This window comes from Pinus tabuliformis, chromosome Q (assembly GCF_031772625.1).
Source record: "Pinus tabuliformis cultivar Carrire ecotype Pingquan chromosome Q, CPIR1, whole genome shotgun sequence".
Lineage (NCBI taxonomy): Eukaryota > Viridiplantae > Streptophyta > Pinopsida > Pinales > Pinaceae > Pinus > Pinus tabuliformis.
Genome location: NC_142296.1, coordinates 1233995390 through 1234016513, shown reverse-complemented (window position 1 = coordinate 1234016513; position 21124 = coordinate 1233995390). Strand labels below are relative to the sequence as shown.

General features: G+C 40.3%; 1 protein-coding gene across 1 annotated transcript in view; it reads left to right on the top strand.

Annotated features, from left to right (window-relative positions):
* The first annotated feature begins 3412 nt into the window (after positions 1-3412).
* The window catches only part of RPL15 (ribosomal protein L15), a 71453-nt gene continuing 53741 nt past the window's right edge, over positions 3413-21124 (top strand). The window contains exons 1-3 of the mRNA XM_089386059.1: positions 3413-3586; positions 3670-3823; positions 4009-4221. Coding sequence (XP_089242185.1) covers positions 3428-3586; positions 3670-3823; positions 4009-4221 — 526 coding nt within the window. The 5' untranslated portion in view covers positions 3413-3427. The remainder of the gene's footprint in view (positions 3587-3669; positions 3824-4008; positions 4222-21124) is intronic.

Sequence of the window (21124 nt, the reverse complement as noted above, 5' to 3'; positions counted from 1 at the left end):
AGTCAAAAAATTTAGAAGCTATAATATTATTTCCAATTTGTATCTTTTTTCGGTTGGAGCTCCTTCCAAAATAATTTGGGATTATTTTTCTGAAGGAAGATTAGTTCTTCCCTCCTTGAAACGATGAAATCAGCCTTTTTCTTGCTTAATAACTGTTTGTAAGCTTTGAGCTTTATGTTATCCTTGTTTGACTCTTTCCACATTCTCCTTGCCTTTTTGCATTCCTCGTCAAACCAAGCATTAATCAGAAAGCAATTTGTTTCAGACTTCTTAATTTTTGCTCTTTTGCACTTTGCAAGTGCGCATTGAATTAAATGTGTTAATTCATGACTATGAAGGTTGTGAATTGTAATTTTCTCTTCTCGAAGAGCCTCTCTAACGTCATTTTGAAGGTATTACAATTTTCTGGGGTCAAAAGAATTATGCCATGTGGGAGATTTTGTTGGACATGCTGAATTTTTTATTCTAATTGTTTTTTTCCAATCCAAGAGAAACATAAATAAATTGGCTTATGATCTGATTTCAAGTCCCAGAGCTGATCTCCAATCAAAACTTTCTCCATTTTCTCACACAGACAATGCGAGCAAATTACATAATCTACCACACTTGCTCCATTGTAAGTATTACAAGTGAAATTACAGGACTTTGCCCATCTAGTCAAGCCATTACAAATGACTAAATCAAAGGCCCCACATAGAGTAAGCAATTTTTCACCAAAGAGATTGCAACCCTTGTCCTCTGAAATTCTTTCCCGCTGATGATTATTTTCTTCTGTAAGCCAAATAGGGTCACAATCATCTTTACAACAAAGTATGCTAGCTTGCTCACTTGCAGGCCTAGCATTGAAATCACCCACTATAAAGACTTCACTTAGCTGCAAATATGCAATATCCGCTTTTAAAGCTGCAAATGGATCTTTCTGGTCAAGCCCTCTACCTTTGTAGATTTTTAAAACCTGCGACACAAAATAACATGCTGCAATTCTGATGTGGTTTCCATTTTCTAATATTTTAAACCAAATGAATTGCTTATTTGAGTCTTCTTTTTCTAACTGAATGAGACGACCTTCTTTCTCCCTTACTAAAACCATGATACCCCCGTGCCCTTTGCCATTCCCTGCTGCCTTGTTCCACACTACCATCTTCCAGTATCCTTCAAATAGAGGTGTCTTGCACCCTTCATGCTCATGTGTTTCTATGAGGCAAATTATGTCTCTATCTTCCGCAATAGGCCCTAACCCAGGTCCTTGTCTCCATGGGTAACCTCTGCAGTTCCAACAAAATAATCTTAAGGAAACCTGGGTATGACTTGATTGCTATTTATTTTGACATGCAAGACTCACATTTGAGTCTTTGTCCCTACTTTCCCATACTGACCTTGCTTTCTGATTTCCTGTTGAAGAGTTTGTTGCCTCTTCTTTATTACCATCTTGCTGCTCTGTTTTGGAAGGAGGTCCAAATCGCGCTATCACAACTTTGCCTTTATAAATCCATGCTCTCTTGCCTTCATCTCTTGCTGCCCTAACCTTTAAAATTTCCTCCCTTCTTTCCTCCTGTTGTTTTACAGTTAAATCTTCTTCTAGGAAAAAACGAGAACCCCTCAAGAGATGTTTCTTGCTTAGAATGATATATTTATCACGCAAGCTAGGCATAATGACTTTTATGGGCCTGACTCTCTCCCCGTTAAACTTACCCACCCTCCATGCTTGGCATATTTGTCCTTGCCATAGCAACTTGTCTTTCAAGAAGTCTCTTGCAAGGTCAATAGTACATTCATTTTTTCCATAGTCTTTCACCCTTTTAATAATTATGTTTGCTGCCCTATTTTTTCTTTCTTTGCCTTCACTGTCTTGCATGTTGTCAACCTGAACATTTGTTTCTCCTTCCTTACTAGCAGAATTGCTAATAACTTCAGCCCAAGTTTTGGAAACTTTGGTGGAATCTCCTTTCGTTTCTTCTCTTGCGTTCTCTTTATGGTTGTTGATTTCACATTCACCACCTTTGTACTTTCCACTACAGATTTCTTTATGTTTTGCACATCTGCCTTCATGCGTTGCCATTTTGTCTTCCCTATCAGGAGAGCTTCCTGTAACAATGCCACTTGTTTTTTTAAAACTTTATTGCTTTCTGCTAAAGCCTTGTTCTTAGCTATTATTATATGAATTTTATGATCTCTTTCCCACCCTTTAGCTTCTAAAACCTCCAACCTTTGTTTTGCATTTAACAATTCTTTCACATAAAGATCAGATGACTAGGTGAGAGGTGTGGATGTGGGACTATATAAGGCAGAATCATCAATGACTTTTCCTCTAGACTTCTTGTTGCCACGTGCTTGTAGAGGAGATTTGTTTGAGTGCTTCTTGCGAAGGGCTCGAGTACTTTTCTTTTTAGATTGTTTCTTCCTTGTTTGCTCCCATTTTATACGGGTTATCATTCGTTTTAAAATGCCCCGATATTGTTTTGCATTGACCCAAACCCACTTCCCAGCTTTGGTGGATGAGGAAATTTTCACTTGTCCTAAATCATTTGTCTCCACATGTTCTAAAATTTCTTGTTCCTTTGTCATGTTTGAATGCATTTGTCATCCAACCTGTTTCGAGAAATATGTAGGTCTATAAAATGCCAAGATTAGTTCGCACTGCTCCTTGCTGTTCAGGTTATCGCTGCTCCTTGCTCGCTGCTTGATACTTCTGCTGCATAAAAGCTCCCTGCTCTCACACTGCTCACTGTTCACTGCTGACCACACTGCTTACACTACTCTACTCACACTGCTCGGATAGCTAAATATTAGAGCCACAAAACAAAACACAACAAAACCCTGTTACTTTACCCATCTTAGAGCCACCGTTTCCTCTCAGAGCCATTCATTTGGGAATTGTCCATCCAAATCTAAGGGGTGGTTAAGTGTGCAAGGCATTTTCTTCCCCCACACGTCAAGAGAAGATAGGTTCCCGTGGACTCCAAGGGTGTGTAAAACTTATTGTTCTCAAAATCTTCCCTAGGTAGACTTGAGAGGATTTATTATCGAGTTTTGAATTCAATGTTGACTGCGATCCATCCGCTTTGAAACCTAGTTCTCATCTTTTGTTATTTCGGAAAAGTGGAAACAGAAAAACATTTTATTTTAAAATGTGAGGCCTTCAAAGACAACAGAGAAAATTATGCAGATACGCTGGCAACTAGCTCTTGGGATAATCTATTTAGCAAAGAGTTTATCGAGAAATTGAGTACATTTATTTTAAAACTTCATAAAAAAAAAAAAAAAACCAAATACAAAATACATAAAGAAGCCATCTGTCCTATCATCTATCTTTAACCTCATAAAAGATAATTAATTTCTTTCTTTCCTACAATTTTATAGGAATTCACTTTCAAAGCCACTCAATTTTACGAGCCCAACCGCTATCAAATACAACAATCTACAATATATGTGCAAAACCCGCCTCACTGTAGACGGGCTTATCCGCTTCATAACCGGTAGCACCATACGATACGATACAAAGCACGCAAGCGAATCCATGGCAATGGCAGCCATTTCAGCTCTTTCGATAGCGGCCTGTAATTCATTAAATTCATGTACATTTAAGGTATCATAATTTTCAATTTCGTCAACTTTTGTTATTTCAAGTGCATTTACTTGTTTTCTGATTTGGGTCATTGTTTTGTGCAGGGGAATGCAGCCAATGTGAGGAGGGGATCTCTGTTTGCTTCATTCCCCAGACTACAAGTTCCCCGTACGAAATTGGGTCTGAGAAAGCATATACAGAGTGGGGTGATATGTCAAGCTGCTGCTACTCTCACTGAAACGTCATCCTCATCCATTGGTTAGTTTAATTGAACTCTTATTCCTTTTCTGCCCTCCTCAATTCCAATGATTATGGCTACCGAACTTCAGTTGTGCATAGCTTTTGGCTAAAACGTCCAAATCAATTGATGGCTTATATTGGCTAGAAGGCCATAGCGCGAATGCTTCCAGTTTTGTAACTCATTTTTAGTGGATATATTACAGGGCGTTTTCGCTTGAACAATCTGGGGCCACAACGGGGTTCGCGTAAGAGAAACAAGAGGAAGGGGAGAGGCCATGCTGCTGGACAAGGAGGCAGTTGTGGGTTTGGCATGAGGGGTCAGAAGTCAAGGTCAGGGCCTGGAGTTAGACACGGTTTTGAGGGTGGTCAGATGCCACTTTACAGAAGAATTCCTAAATTGAGGGGCATTGCTGGAGGTCTGTATTATTTCCTCTTTGATTTTTTTAATGGAATGCTTCAAGAAACATGCTCTGAGGAGCTGCTGCATATAGAGTAAACTTCCTTCGGCTTAGGTGTAGTCTAGCTATTCCACGAAAATTAAGTGGTACTTGCACTCGGTTTACTTTGGAGGTTTTTTTGGTGTGTATGTTTAATTTGTCTATAATCTGGTAGGGATTTATTGAAATCATAATTTTCAGTTGTAAACTTTCTACTATTATAGTGTTCAACCGTTTTTACAGTTTTTGAGAGTGCTAAATCCATATTTTTTACAGTTTTTGAGACTGCTAAATCCATATATCCAATAAAAACGATTTAAATAATAAAAATAAAAAATTTAACATTATTATTATATTATTATTATTTTCCACCAAATTCGAACAAAAAAACTCCTAAACATATAATAAATAAACAAACTCATCAAACAAACTCATCAATGATCCGATGCTCTTTGTGTTATTTTTTTTTTTTGTAAATGGCCCCCTTTTAACTAAGTGGGCTTACCTTCGGCTTGGATGCCTTGCCCATAGGATATATATTCTGTCAAAATCATCCAGAATTTTAACCTCGTATTGTTCATTGAAATACACAGTGTAGGACAAAAACCATTATTAAGTCAAAATCATCCAGGATTTTAACCTGGACTTGTTCATCGAGATAGACAACATATGACAAAATCCATCCAGGAGTTTAACCTGGACTTGTTCATCGAGATACACAACATATGACAAAATCCATCCAGGCTTGACTAACAACAATGAGATTTCACAAAATAGATTCAGATAACGATGATGAGATATCACAACAAAGCACATGGTTCACCACATTAATGCAGCATCATGTTCTCAAGGGATTTGAACTTTGATATTTTTTAATGAGATTTCACAAAATAGATTCAGATAACGATGATGAGATATCACAACAAAGCACATGGTTCACCACATTAATGCAGCATCATGTTCTCAAGGGAATTGAACTTTGATATTTTTTTCGTCTTGTTTTTTTTTTTTAACTTTTTGAGTATTTTTTTATTTTTATTTTTTATGATTCATGAATAGTAAATGAGGTAAATTATCAGTCTTGATTATGGAGGTTAACCCCGAAGGGATCAAGAGAGTTGAATCGGTTACCATCCCAATTCTGGGAAAGAAGTTTCCCAGATCTAGTCCTCGTGATCTTCAACCTTTGAGCTGATCTAAAATATTAATTTATAACAACAAACGGCCAGTGATATTTCATCTCACTTCAACCCAACACACTAGCCAGTATAACTGGTTACTGAACACATGCCAACCAGTTTCAGCTCTTTGGGTACACTTTTCAAGAATAAATAAGATCTGAAATCATTTTAATTACTGCAGATTCATAACAGTAAATATGCTTTATTATCTTCAATAGGTTTGTCAAATCACTTTTCACTTTCAGCCCTTAAATATGGCAAGTTAAGTGCCCAAAAATACTTAAGAAGACCATGACCACTCAAAATTAAATCTGCAATTACACAAGTATTAGAGAATTGAAAACTTTATACGTATATAATATATATTTATAAAAGAATGAAAAAATACTTAAGAAGACCATGACCACTCAAAATTAAATCTGCAATTACACAAGTCTTAGAGAATTGAAAACTTTATACGTATATAATATATATTTATAAAAGAATGAAATGCATCTACATACTCACAACTTATCATAATGCTCATACAATCTCTTTGACTTGGCATATATATATATATATATAATATTTTATTGGGGTGGTTATGGAGGAGTTTTATGGAGAGGAGTGTGGCATACTTGGAGGGCCACATGTGTGGCTTTTGCATGTATTTATTTGGTTTTATTTTTAAAGGGTGCACTTGTGGAGACCCTTCATGTTTTCTATATATATTGTTTTATAGAGTTTTGATATTGTCAAAACTCTAATTCGCCCTTATCTCCTTAGATTTATGTTGTTGGTAGTCGTCCACTTGTTATTTTGGGTTTGACTACATCTTACACAATCATCAATGGAGTCAGTTGCCTTGGGATTTGTACACGTAAATCGGTTGTTATATCTCTCACAGGTTGGAGGGTGCACTTCGTGAGCACTTCTAGCTGGACCCATGGGCACATCCTCTTGGATTGATGAGTATTTTATTAGGTTTTGCATGCATCCATTCTTGGAGGGCAAATTGTACATGGACCCATGTAGCATTTGACTTGGTATAATGCTAATTTCTAGATGGTGCGTCTTCTCTGGGAGGTTTTCTTTGCATAACATTGCCTATTTTTGGATAAGGGCAACCTGTCTTGAGGAGGCCAGTGTCCACATGTTTCGATATTGTCGACCATGGATATAACTACTACGATATTTTAAAATTTGTTGACAATCAGGGATGAGTTAAAAATTGCAGTACACCTGAGTCAGTGGGAAATGTAAATGTTCTCTTATAGCGGAAAAAATAATAATAAGTTGATAAAGGAGTATAGACAGTTTGTTTTTGTTTTTAACTTGGGTGTTATGCCGTGGTTCCTAGTGAGAGGTAAATTACAAAAATATAGTATATTTTATTGTATGAGAGGCTTAGCTCACTCTATATTTTATTATAGAGGAGACTTAACTCATTCTATTAAAGGAGGAGTTTCTCTCAATTTCAAAGAAAAATTGGCAATTGAAGCTTTAGGAGTTGAGAAATGATGAAGTATCAAGCTGAGGAATTGAAGCGTGATGGAGCTCCTTTGTAGTTTGTATCACCACTCTTAAAGATCAATGGAAGATTGAGGCGTTGATCCATTTTTATGTATGGTTTATTTATGCTCTTCAATTTAATGTTCGGATTATTCTTCTTGTCATTTTTTTATAAAGGCTCAGCAATGGATTTCTTCATCTAGGAGTAAAACAATTTGAGGAGGTTTTATCTTTTGCTTTATTTGCTGTTTTCTTTCTGCACTTGTTTTCTTTACTTCTATCAATTAAGTTCCAGATTTGGAAGCGCATCTCAGCCATAAAACAACATCTTTATAATTTTATTGATGAGTGGCAATCGTAGCCCTCCAAGATTACTTAACTTAAAAATGAATGTATCAAATAGTTTCTTCATATATTAATTGGTAGAAGATGGTAAACAATTTTTTTCTGCCATATGACCTGCTTCAAGGCAGTTGTTTGTGACACATTAGTTCTCTTTTTTATCCAATGCAGTGACTCCATTGGCCCATGATTGATAGACACTGGTTTCCTGCCATCTCTTATCATGACTCCATTGGCCCATTATTGATAGGTGTTGGTTTCCTTTCATCTCTTTCCATCCGTTGTTTTTTCCTTAGCAATCTTATTTAGGGAAGCCCGCTTTGACTTGGAAAAGGGACAATCAAAAGACAGAGGAAGAACTATTGAGGTGACATCAGTTAGCCTTCTTAAGTTGTACAAAAATAACACCTTGGTGATTGGGACTTTACACATTTTGTGAGTGCTAAATTTTGTTGTAACAAGTAGCAAGGAAAGTCTATTCATTGCCAAGCACACAATCGTGTAATTATTGCTTTCTGTTGTGACATGATAATTTGCTAATGTATCAAACAATTTTCACTGAAATTTTAGGAAGGCCATTTTTTCTAGATTATTTCTTGCACCTGTGATTTGTTATTTGATGGAAATGTTAAGTCCAATTAAGAAACTTCTTGTTTTGTGAAAAACAACCATATATTGGGGGCATAATTGCATGAATTTTGTGAAATATTGAAGTTTACTAAGGATGAAAGGTTGTGTAACTATAATTAGTGCCTGCAAAATAGTTCTACCATGATCAAAATATAGACAACACGAGTCCAATACATATATTTTCTTCTCTTGGAAAGCAACTATACCTATTTTAATGAACAAAATGTATACAACCAGAAACGCAGTCTATGGTAAGTGAAAAGGTTGTAAAGATAAGATAATATTATTAAGGTGCATTTGGTGACTAAAAAGATTGGTCAATGGGACTAAAAGTTACAATCCCCAACAAGAACCTGTGGACGTGTGCAACTCTTTTCCAAGAACATAAAAAAGGCAATTTAAGAAAATACATGAAATATACACGAAGCATGATCTTGTGCACAAAGAGATGAAAGTGACAAAGGGCTAGGCCAAAGAGCAACCTTAAGGACCACAAGGCCCTAGCTCAACATCAATATTACAAATGGGGATGAGACTAGAGGTGGAGGGAAAGGGTACATCCTTGCCTCTGTCTATCATTGTGGAGGCCTTGATATGAATTCTTATGATGTCATCTTGGGAATACTAAGAGCCAAGGGGGATTGGTTATGCAATCTTGGGAGAAACCCTAGATCAAAGTGAATTGCCTCTTCAAACATCGAAGGCTACTAGGAAGAATTTTTGAGTGGAGGACTTGTTGCTTGATCAGACATGGTGAATAATACTTTGTATGGTCTGATTATGAGGCCTCATAGTTCTAGGGTGTTTGCTATGTTGGTGGGATCTGTGTTGAGATTCAGAGCTAGAGCTTATCCAGTATCTCACGGAGGTTAGAAGACATGTCGGGGGGTTGGTGGGAGGGGCATTGAGAATAAGTCTGAGGTCTCATTGATCTAGAGTTTGAAATGATATTGGCTTCAACTTGCCTCTTGTTGCCATTGGTGGATGAGATAATAAGGAATAAAGAGGTGATTTGCCTAACAGGATTTGGTTGAGGACATCCTCACAGGATATGAGATTTGTGTCGAAGTATTGCCCTTGTAGAAAGGTCCATGCTTCTCTAGAAGGTGGAGAGGGAGGCTCCTATGTTCTGGAACATGTAATTAAAATTCCTTTTAATCTCATAACAAATGGGACATTTGAAGATGGGGTGCTCCTTCAACTTGATATCATAAAATGTGATGTGGTGCTCCTAAAGGGGACAACCAATTAATAGAGATGACTAGTGATTGAAGCAATAAGGAAGCCTCCTAGAGCTAACAAATTCTGTGTCTAAGGGGTCTAGGGAAGCAATATCCTTAGAAGAATACATAGCTAGATAGGATTATTTTTCCCTCTTGGAAGTCGAGTCCCTCAGAATTTGGACCTTTTGAAGAAAGGAGACAAGTCCAAAGATGGCTTCCGGGGGCAAAGGATGGGCACCAACTCTGCCTAGATGATGGCACAAGAAATTGTCCATATGCAAGTTGCAACAAATTATGTTGTAACATTAGGGTCTATATCTTCTCAATGCTAGCCCAATTGGCCTTAAACAAACTAGCTCCCTAGACGTTTGAGTCATAAAGGATAATGTGTTTGATGACAATGTCCAAGAGGTGCATCTTGGACAAGATAGCTTGGAAGTAATGTTGAGACTTGAAAGCACTGTCTTGAGTAGTGTAGGGGAGCCATATTTCTTGTTAAGCCCAAGTTAGAAGGCATGCCTCAACCTAACTAGTCACTATGGCCGTGAGAATCGAACCATAAGTATGTGTAGACCATGGTGATATCTATCTTGTTTCCTTGAAAGTGGAAGTGGTAGTCTAAGAGAGCACTTTTAGATGCATTTTAGATCATAACCTTAGTTTTACTGAGGGTAATTGTCAAATGTTGAAGATCATATAAGTTGGATGGGGAGTCACTTTGTCTGTAAAGCCTCTTAATTGATGAGGCTAAGAGGATTATATTGTCGACAAATAAAAGTTAAGGAGATCAAGACATGATGTTGGAGGCAACTTACACTATCATGTGTGTGCTGTCTTTGGAAGGACTCCAACTTATTAAAATAGATCCTAATGAGGTTTGATGAGAAAGAGCAACCCTGCTTGACTCCTATGGTGCTCCTAATGAAATTTGAGATGCCATGGGTGGTGTGAAAAGTCAAGACAACCAAGGAACAACTCATAAAATATCATAATGTCAACCAACCATATCTTTGGAATGCCAATTTCATGTAATTGATGGAAAATGCATCTCCCATAACAAAGTTGAATACCTTTCGAAAGTCTACAAAGCAACAAAAGTCTTAGCAAAGTGATGATGAGCCTCCTTGGTAATGGCTTGGAAAGTGAAGATGTAGTAAATTGTTTGATATTCGTCGTGGGAGTTTGCCTGTCCTATAGCCTTGAGGTTCCTTCTCTCAAGCTCATCATAAAGCAATATATGCAATATTGTAGCATATAGCTTAGAAAAGGTGTGTCTAATCATGAATTTTTATAGTTGTTAAGATCGAAAGGGACCCCCTAATTTAAAAATGGGGTGGATGATATGGGGGTATCATGGAGGAGGAAAAATCTAGCAAACATGATTAAACAAATCAACAATGTAGAAGTCAAGAGAGTGAATGCCATGTTTGAGAAACTCGGCTTTATGATATTTGTTAATGACCTTGCTAGGGCTTATAATCTTATAGCTCTCAGGTTTTCTCCATGGGAAAATATATTGCATGGGGGGGGTGTGATGTAGTCTGGATGCTACACATGGATGTTGTAAAGAGGGGCAATATGAAGGAACATGAAATGATGATCAATGTCCTATGGGAGAGCAATGTGCCTTGGAAGGAGGGTGTGCTAAAAGGGTTTAGGTGAATGTTCGAAGGATTCAAGGAGCTTGCATCTTGTTGCAAGAAAATTGCACCTCTTGTGACAAAGGAGACCTTTGCAATCTCTCCAAAGGCGATGAATGGAGGGGGGGTCATGAGGAAGAGCGAAGTGAAGATTTCTAAGAAGCTTGCACTCTTCTTCGTGTCATTGGTTAATGGGGTAGAGGTTGGGAGTGGGTGTAGGGGTTACAACTAATATGTTGGATGGTGTGGGGGTAGGAGCAAAGTGTAGCTTCCCAAATGGTCTTGGAACCATATCTGTGTCTAGGGATGGAAGGTGGAAAGTAAATATAAGTGTTAACATACTCCACATCAAAGTGGATTTTAGTTTTGGGGGGCATGGTTGGATGAGGTAGGGGAAGGGGAGATCAAGGGAGGCAAGATGTGAGGGAGCAAAGCTTGGCTAGCTAGGACACAAAATCTACCACACTAGCCTTTGTTGAAAATAGCGAAGGAATGGATTCCTTGATTTTTGCCTTAATTCAAGGAATCAAATTTGTGATCTTAATCATGCACTAGTTCCAGTGATGGGGACGAGTTCAAGAAGCAGTTTGACTAGTGCGAGTTTGTGGAAGACTAAGTTAATTGTCTTCTAGTGTGAGTTAAATTGGGAATTGAGTGAACAAGTGGAGTTAGCCTCCTAAATTTTAGGAGGATCCAGTTAACTAAGTGTGTTGACTTTTGTTAACTAGAAAAGCTCCAGTTCAACTCCTAATTTAGAAAATTTACTAACACTAGCCTAATCGAAAAGCTTATAAGGAGATTGAAGGCACACCATTTATCAATCAATTCTTGATCACAAGTTTTTGAGCAAGAGAGCTTGTGAGAGGAACAAGCAAGAGGATTTATGACAAAGGAGACCTTTGCAATCTCTCCAAAGGTGATGAATGGAGGGGGGGTCATTAGGAAGAGCGAAGTGAATATTTCCAAGATGAAGTTTGCACTCTTCTTCGTGTCATTGTTTAATGGGGGAGAGGTTGGGAGTGGGTGTAGGGGTTACAACTAATATGTTGGATGGTGTGGGGGTAGGAGCGAAGGGTAGCTTCCCAAATGGTCTTGGAACCATATTTGTGTATAGGGATGGAAGGTGGGAAGTAAATATAAGTGTTAACATACTCCACATCAAAGTGGATTTTAGTTTGGGGAGGCATGGTTGGATGAGCTAGGGGAAGGGGAGATAAAGGGAGGCAAGATGTGAAGGAGTAAAGCTTGGCTAGCTAGGACACAAAATCTACCACACTAGCCTTTGTTGAAAATAATGAAGGAATGGATTCCTTGATTTGTGCCTTAATTCAAGGAATCAAATTTGTGATCTTCTTAATCATGCACGAGTTCCAGTGATGAGGACGAGTTCAAGAAGCAGTTTGACTAGTGCGAGTTTGTGGAAGACTAAGTTAATTGTCTTCTAGTGTGAGTTAAATTGGGAACTGAGTGAACAAGTGGAGTTAGCCTCCTAAATTTTAGGAGGATCCAGTTAACTAAGTGTGTTGACTTTTGTTAACTAGAAAAGCTCCAGTTCAACTCCTAATTTAGAAAATCCACTAACACTAGCCTAATCGAAAAGCTTATAAGGAGATTGAAGGCACACAATTTATCAATCAATTCTTGAGCACGAGTGTTTGAGCAAGCGAGCTTGTGAGAGGAACAAGCGAGCTTGTGAGAGGAACAAGCAAGAGGATTTATGACAAAGCAGACCTTCGCAATCTCTCCAAAGGTGATGAATGGAAGGGGGGTCATGAGGAAGAGCGAAGTGAATATTTCCAAGAAGAAGTTTGCACTCTTCTTCATGTCATTGGTTGATGGGGTAGAGGTTGGGAGTGGGTGTAGGGTTACAACTAATATGTTGGATGGTGTGGGGGTAGGAGCGAAGGGTAGCTTCCCAAATGGTCTTGGAACCATATTTGTGTCTAGGGATGGAAGGTGGGAAGTAAATATAAGTGTTAACCTAAGTAACCTGACACGTGGATTCGAGATTCGTCGGATACGGGGATTCGAGTGTCGGATTTAGACACGTTGACCCCCCGGGACAGGACACGTTTGGATACGTTATATATTATTTTATTAAAAAAAATATATATATATATATATATATTAAAAATTAGATATTTCTTACACAAATTCTCATTAATGATACAAATTCATTGATTTCAAACATAGATCTTCATCTAGATGTAAGTTTTACTATTTACAAAGTAAGTTAGTAACATTATAGCATGCACAATACATACAAAATTCAAATACATGTCACATAAATGATAAATCAATGAATCATAAATTCTAAATTCATAAATGATAAATCATAATACATATTCAATTCATCAATGATCCAATAGGAGAAGACAAGATAGTAAGATAAAGACACTGACAGCTGTAGTTCTCTCATTAAGTCATCAAAATCAAAATGTGTTACATAGGTAGTGCAATGCCAATGGCAAATAGAAGTAGAGAATACAAAACAACTACAAGTATACAAGCCTCAAGGCAGTAGGTAGCTCGTGACTCATGAGTCATCAATCCTCATAGTCATCATCAAAATCAGCGTCACTATCCTCATCATCATGGTCAGCACTGCTCTCCTATGCATCTGCTGGTGTGGAGGATGACCCCTCTACAGTATCACCATCATCAAATCTAACAGGGTCTAGCACTGGATCATTGAGATCCATGTTGGCCAATGCCAACTCAACACTGCTGTCCAGACCCATATCATTAGGAAAGACATCCCACATCTTTGTCTTTCCCTTCAACCACTCTTCCCTCTGCCTGTAAATAAGACGAAGGTTGGTGTGCACATACACCATTGTCTCTGCCCTGGACTTCTCAAGCCTGCTCTTCTTAACACTATACAAATTCCCATATGTGCTCCAATTCCTCTCGTAGCAAGAGGAGGAAGTCACCTGAGAGAGGAGCCTCATGGCTAACTGCTGTAGAGGAGGGCTTGTTGCCCCATGATTTGCCCACCAAGAATAGGGCTTCTGAGCCCCTTGTCTCTAATCACATAATATCCAGCAAATCGACGAGTGCCAGTGGAAAACTCTGCAAAGGCATCCTCCACCTCATCAAGCAATGCTCTATCCTGAGAAACCCGCCTAAATGCATCCTTCCTCCCCCGTGAGATTTCACCATCCATGTGAGGAGGGAATCTACGGGAAGGTCCACCATTCAGCCACTCATGGCTGTAGTATTTTGGGTTCAATGAGTGAGCCAAACAATGTAAAGGTGTGCAATTCTTGTCCCATTTGCTGACAAGAATATCCTGTATAGTACCACAGAAGGCCTCTGGTGATGTCTCATACTCGGGGCACTCACTCTGTAGAATAATGCTCCTCACAGACTCAATCATGGAATCCCATCCCTCATAAACCTCTCCTAGGATGGGTTTGTCTGTATCTGCAAATCGAAGCAAAGAAATGATAGGGTCCATGATCTGAATAATTAGATCTACCCTCTCCCACCAAGCATCATCTAACACTGTGTCCTTCACTCTTTTAGAGGCTACTTGATCTGTCTTTCTCCAAAAAGACCAAAACTCTGAAATAACCATGGCCCCAAGAGCGGTCTTGACCTCCCTCAACCTCTTCAACATGATGAATGAAGAGGCAAACCGTGTATCCACAATCTTCAACAATGATAGATTGTTGTACTCCTTGTAGATAGTGAGGGCATTTGTATGATTTTGTACAAAGTTACGGATATGCCGTGCATCCTCAATAATGTTACCAATCCAGAAGCAATGGATTTCAGTGCTAAGTTCAATGAATGGACAATGCAAGGTGTCCAAAACACTTGTGGATATTTAGCTTCCACAATCATGCCAATAGCCTTGCAAACAGGTGCATTATCTGTAATGATTTGCACACAAGAATCAACACCTACATCTTCAATAACTTTAATAAACAACTCACCCATATATTGTGCATCTTTGTATTGTCCAAGTGTATCCACTGCTTTCAAGAAAACTGGACCATTCAAGGAAGACACCATGAAGTTGATGAGTGGGTGCCGTGCTGGATCTGTCCATCCATTAGAAACAATGCTAACCCCAGATGTTGGCCATGATGCTTTAATAGGCTCAAGCATTTTTTGCACCTCTTTTTTTGCCTTCGTCAACAATGTGGTTCTAAGTTTCTCTGAACCAGGAGGCACATACCATGATGGAGCCCCGTGAGTTAGAGCTTGGCACATCTCAATAAATAGAGGTGAGCATGCAACATTAAAGGATATGAAGTTTTGATAGAAAAAAAAGGCAATGGTGAGATCAAGCTCTTCCCGTTTCTCTTTTTGAAAAATCTTGTCCATTGGACCAAGTGAAATTGCCTTTCTTTTTGCTGCTTGTCCCCCACTAGAACTCTCAAATGGAAATTTGTTGTTGCCTTTCCTCAAAAATGGAAGGGGGTCATCATTCTTGGTTTTTTTTGATTTTGCAGCCACATTTGCCATACCAACAGTGAACTCTTTTTCCATTTCTTTCCTCTTTTGTAAAGGAACTTGTGTACAAGCTCCAACTCCACAACCTGGTAAAGCCAACAAATGGCCTTTCACACGAAAATATGTGCTTGTGAAAGTACTGTGGCAAAAGTTGCATCTCCAATTCACATTGCCTCCTCCCTTCACCTTGCTGCTTGGCCCATCCTCTCTTGTGACATATTTCCACAAAGGATATTTCTCAATGTTACCTTTAGGAGGAAGTCTTCCCTCAACATTACTTGTAGCAGACTTTGATGAAATTGGGGGAGGAGGGGCATCTCCAATGGGGACATTCTTCCCCTTCCTTTGCCCCCTACCTGCTGCCCTTGATTGAGCCATGAATACTGTAAAAAAATAAACAAAACATGCACAAATTTGTAAAAGAAATGCATATACAAATTGCTGTAATACAAATGCAAAAAAATAGAGAGGAAATGCACTTACTTGTTGCTTGAATCTCCTTGAAAATGCTCCAAACCCTTGGCTCCTTGCTCCAAACTGTTGATTTGGGGTAGCATTGGATGTGCTCTAGCCATGAAAATTGGCGGAGAGGCTAAAGCACATGAGATCTCCAAGACCCAGAAATGGTTTGGACAGATTCTAACCGGTTTGGGAGATATTAAAATAATTAATATTTTTAATGGAGTTCCTAAGTCTAAACTTAGGAAAAATAAAATATTAATGGGTATTAATATAAAACTGGGTTAGAATGGTCCAAAAGTCATGGATCAAGCCAAATTTAATTTTAGCCGTTGATTAGAGATTTAATCTCGGCCGTTGATGGACCAACGAGAAAAGTATAAGAGGAGGCTTGAGGGTCAGTTGGAGAACACACCAAGATTGATCGGTTAGTTTGATTTTCTGGAGCAGGGTTTGCTGAGAAAATTCGAACGAATGATCTGAGTTGCAGCTGAGGGGCAGTGAATACATAGTAGAGAGGCAGAGTTAGTACCAGGAGGATCAGCGCAGAGCCAGGAGAGGGACGCAGAGCCAACTAGAGGCCACGCAGAGGCAATCAGAAGTTGTGCAGAGCCAGAGAGGGCTAGCGTGTGAGACGTAGAGGGTCCAGGGGCTAACGTAGAGGCTCCAGAAGCTGATGCAGAGCCCAGAGAGCCTGACACTGGGCCAGAGAGGCTGACGCAGGGGCTAGAGGCAGCGCTGGGAGCATTTCGTGGGACAGACTGAGAGCTGGAGAGTTGGATAGGGTGACGCAGAGCAACAAAAGCTGCATTGTTGCTGTGGGATCGTTCATCTGGTGATTTAGTCGGAATATCTGTCTCCGACTGAGAGGTACTACTGCTGAGGGCATTCTCTGTTGGGTGAGCCATTTCTGGCACCTAGGTTGTATTCTGAAACTGCATAATAATAGCTACATCGGTTTTCCCGCATTGGGTTTTTCCGGGGACATTAGTCCAAAAACAATGGTGTCACTTGTGTGCTTGTTTACTTTTAGTTGATGATCTATACGTGTTGATACTGTACTTGTATTTATTTTCAGTATTTACATGGTAAATAACTTGTTAAGTAATTGAACAAGTAGGAAGAAATAAATCAGATAGTACAGAAATAATTTCTAACGGGTTAAAATTAGAAATTCCAACATGGTATCAGAGCGCGTGGTTGCAGATCATAGGATAACTAAAGGCATCAGCCGAGCATAGCAGTAGTAATAGGAAACAACTGTCCCGAGTGATAGAAGCTGTTCCTAGCAGAAAGCAGCAAGGAATGGGTGACATAGAGTGCCTGCGTCATCAGTTTGAGTCAGGAGGAGGACTAGCGCAGTGGTAGAGAGGAGCATACCTAACCTACGCAGTGCCCGGTCATCTTTCTCAGCCAGGAAGGATTGACATTGTGGCTAGAAGGTGTAAATTTTGCCGGTGTCGGGATTGCGTAGAGCCTAGAGGCTCAGTTTGTTGGAATTTCTAAGTCTGACACATTAGAAACCCTTCATGCTGATCCGAATGGAAAATGGCATCAACCCGTGGTACTCATCCACCCATATTATTCATCGACCCATGGAATTTACCCATGGTATTGTAAATGGCATCCACCCATGGTATTGTAAGTGACATCCACCCATGGTATTCATTCATCCATGGTATTGTGACATCCACCCATGGTATTCATTTACCCATGGAATTGGCCCATGGTATTGTGAAATCCACCCATGGTATTCATTCACCCATGGAATTGACCCGCGGTATTGTAACTGAAAAATACTATAAGTAACAAGTCACATTTTGTAAAAGGACAGATTGTCCGCCACAATGTAGCCTTTACAGTGTAGAGGCATGTAGCGACCACATCTCTTCTCAGAGATAAGCTACCATCGCCCTAGCTGGTTTATTTCCATTACTATTTTAAATAAAAGTTTCTTTGTGGTTTTGTTTATTGGGCATTCTCCTTATTTTTCTTTTGGCAATTCAAGTTTTCAGATCTTGGGGGTCTCTCTCCCCAAGATCCATTTCAATCTTTCAGATCTTGGGGGCCTCCTCCCAAGATCCGGATCAGACTGATCCGGATTTAAATAGGAACGCAATAAAATATAGAGATAACCATAAAGACAAATATGCAGCGGAAATAATACTTCATTTCATTAATGGAAAATACTGAAATATGCTTACAAATAGAAATAGAAATAACCCAGCTAGGGCGATGGTAGCTTATTTCTGAGAAGAGATGTGTCGGCTACATGCCTCTGAACTGTTCCGAACTGTGTTTACAATGAGGCTCGAAGGCCTCTTTATTATTGAGAAACAATGGAAAACCCTTCACATTCCAAAACCTAACCCTAGAAGATGAAACGCCAAATTGTGGGCCCCGTTTTGGGGTGAGTTGGACAACCAACTTCCCGAGGTCGCGAATTGGTCGTATTATCTCCATTTGACGCGCATGATAGCCCGTTGGAAAGATCTCTCCGATGACTACGACGGAAAAGACGATTTTTAGACGGAAAAGACGATTTTTAGACAGAAAAATCGCTGCGGTGGATTTCCCAAAAAATGTCGTTTAGGCCCTCAAAACGGCTCCGGAAGTTTAGGACCCGAAAAATTGCTAAAAATAGTAAATTGTGCTATAATTAAGGAAACAAAAAAACTGAAAGAGACAGTTGTGGGGGTCCAAATGGGATAGGTGGGTGGCCACCAACATCCACCTGGATCATTCCTCCCCCCTTAGGAAGCAATGGTCCCCATTGCGTTGAGTTCCTCCCTGAGATGAGGAAGCTTCTGCTGAGCTGGGTCTTTGGTGAGCTGTTCTGCAATCTCTGATGTGTCCAGAAATGGTGGGGAGCATGGTCGGCGACGGTCCACATTGAACACTCGGTGCAAGCGAAGGAATGGAGGAATGCTGTGCTTCAAAGCATTGTTTCCCGTAGCCTTGTTACTGGTGTAAGGACGATGTCGAAGTGGTCTGAGTTTCTGATGGGTTCTGGTAAGGCGCTTCCTCTGCAAATGTAACCAAACTTTGTCGCCCACCTGAAACTTGTGTGGTACCCCTCCGGGTAAGGAGAAGTTGTTCCTGTGTTCTGTCACGACTGTATCCCTCTGTTGCTTCTGTTGTGTGGAGGAACCCTTCGCGGGGGTCATGTAAGTAGCAACGATCTTCCCCTTACTTTGGGAGAGAACCAGATAGAAAATAAATTTCCTAGTCTGTGACATGAGCTTGCTGCCTTTCTTAGCAGGGATCAAAGAGGTGGCGGTAGGTGGGGCTACCTCCGGTATCCTGTATAATGAATTATCCAAAGAAATGATGACAGCGCGAGGCCTTGACTCATACACAACATGTCGCCTCCACAAGTATGGCTGGCCGAATAGTACATCACAAACATCCAGAGGTGTAACATCACACAATACCTCGTCTGTGAAGGGCTTGATGCTGTAGGGAAGGCGGCACTGCTGGCGAACTTTGAGATCTCGTCCTACGTGAAGCCAACCGATACTGTACGACTGTGGGTGTGGTGTAGTTGGTAGGCCCAACCGCTTCACGACCTTTGCTGAAATGAGGTTCTTTTCGCTGCCACTGTCGACAATGAATTGCAGCGGCGAACCCTTCACCCACATCTGTGAGTGGAAAAGACGTTCCCCCTCCTCTGGATCTTCGGGCTCATTTTTCTGGATCTTGGCAGTAGCAACAATGGCGCTGGGATTTGCATTAATGATCTGCTTCCCTTTGTCATTCCCCTTGTCGTGTTCTAACTCAGAGTCGTAACATGCATCTGATTCGGAACCCTTCAACTCGGCCACCAGCGACTGCTTGGTCCGACACTCACTTGTGTTATGAGTGGGACTCTTGTGGAACTCACACCACTTTCCTGTGTCCTTCTTTGGCTTCGTGGTGTTGTTCTTTTCTTTCAGCTTCGAGGGGTTGTCTTGGGTCACCCCACCTTGGCTTTGTCCTTTGGGCTTTGGATTTGCAGATCCAAAGTCTCGCTTCTTCTGTTTGAACTTTTGCTCGATTTTGACAGCGTATAGGTATGCTGTGCCGAGTGAGGAGATGTTCAAGAACTCCATCTCTTCCTGGATGTATCTGTGTAGGCAGCCGCGGTATTTGAGTACCAGATGTAGCTTAGAATCTTTGATACCCAACTGTGTGCGAAGGGTATGAAAAATATTTGTGAACTCTGGCACATCTTGGTCTCGTCCCTGCCGCAGTGTTGTCCATTTGATGTATTTGTCCTCATAGCTTTTGACAGGGTAGTACTGCTCCTTGATGGCATCCCGAAAGTCATTCCAAGTGGGGGCGGCTGAAAACAGTGAGCCTGTACTTTCATCCTTCTGCTCGTAGTATGTTTCCCACCAGTCCTTGACGTGGGGGGCTGCTTTGAGAAGAGCGAAAACAATCTTTTCCCGACTTGAAAATTCATGAACAGAAAAATACCCATCTAGCAGATTTAACCATTTATCTACGGCATCTGCGTCTATTTTACCCTCGAAGATGGGGATTTGAAAATTAACTTGTACCTTAAACGGTGTGGCGTTTCCAGAGTAGCTGTTGGAAGCCGATGCATCACCTCTGGGTAGCCGCTGAAGGATCTGCGCAAAGCTATCCATCATCGCGTTCCTTTGCCGCTCGAGGGCTTCTTCGAGCAAGATTCTAATAGGATCTCTTGCCCCCTCGTCTTTCTTCTCATCCGCCATGGGAGGTCGTCGAGATTTGCGAGGCTGGTCTTGCAAAGGTTCGACCAATTCAAGCCCTAACTCCTTATATCCCGACCTCGTTGGGGACATGCAAAGAAAAACGGAGAAAAAGCAGACCGCTCTGATACCACTGATCCGGATTTAAATAGGAACGCAATAAAATATAGAGATAACCATTAAGACAGATATGCAGCGGAAATAATACTTCATTTCATTAATGGAAAATACTGAAATATGCTTACAAATAGAAATAGAAATAACCCAGCTAGGGCGATGGTAGGGCCTCCTCCCAAGATCCGGATCACATGCACTTTACTGATTTATTCCTACCTACTTGTTCTGTTAATTAACAAGTTATTTACCATGTAAATACTGGAAATAAATACAAGTACATGCTCAACACATTACAGATCATCAACTGAAGGAAATAGAAACAAGCACACAAGTGACACCGTTGTTTTTGGACTAATGTCCCTGGAAAAACCCAATGCGGGAAAACCAGTGCAACTATCTGAGGGTTTGATTTATTAAGCAGTTTCAGAATACAATCTGGGTGCCAAATCCGGCTCACCCAACAGAGAAAAATCTCGGCAGTAGTACCTCTCTACTCGGAAGCAGATATTCCGGCTGAAACCTCGGATAAACACTCCGGCAGCTCCACAGCTCCAATCTGCCCCACGAAACCCTAGCGTCAGCCTCTAGGGACTGCGTCAACCTCTCTCTGGCCTAGCGTT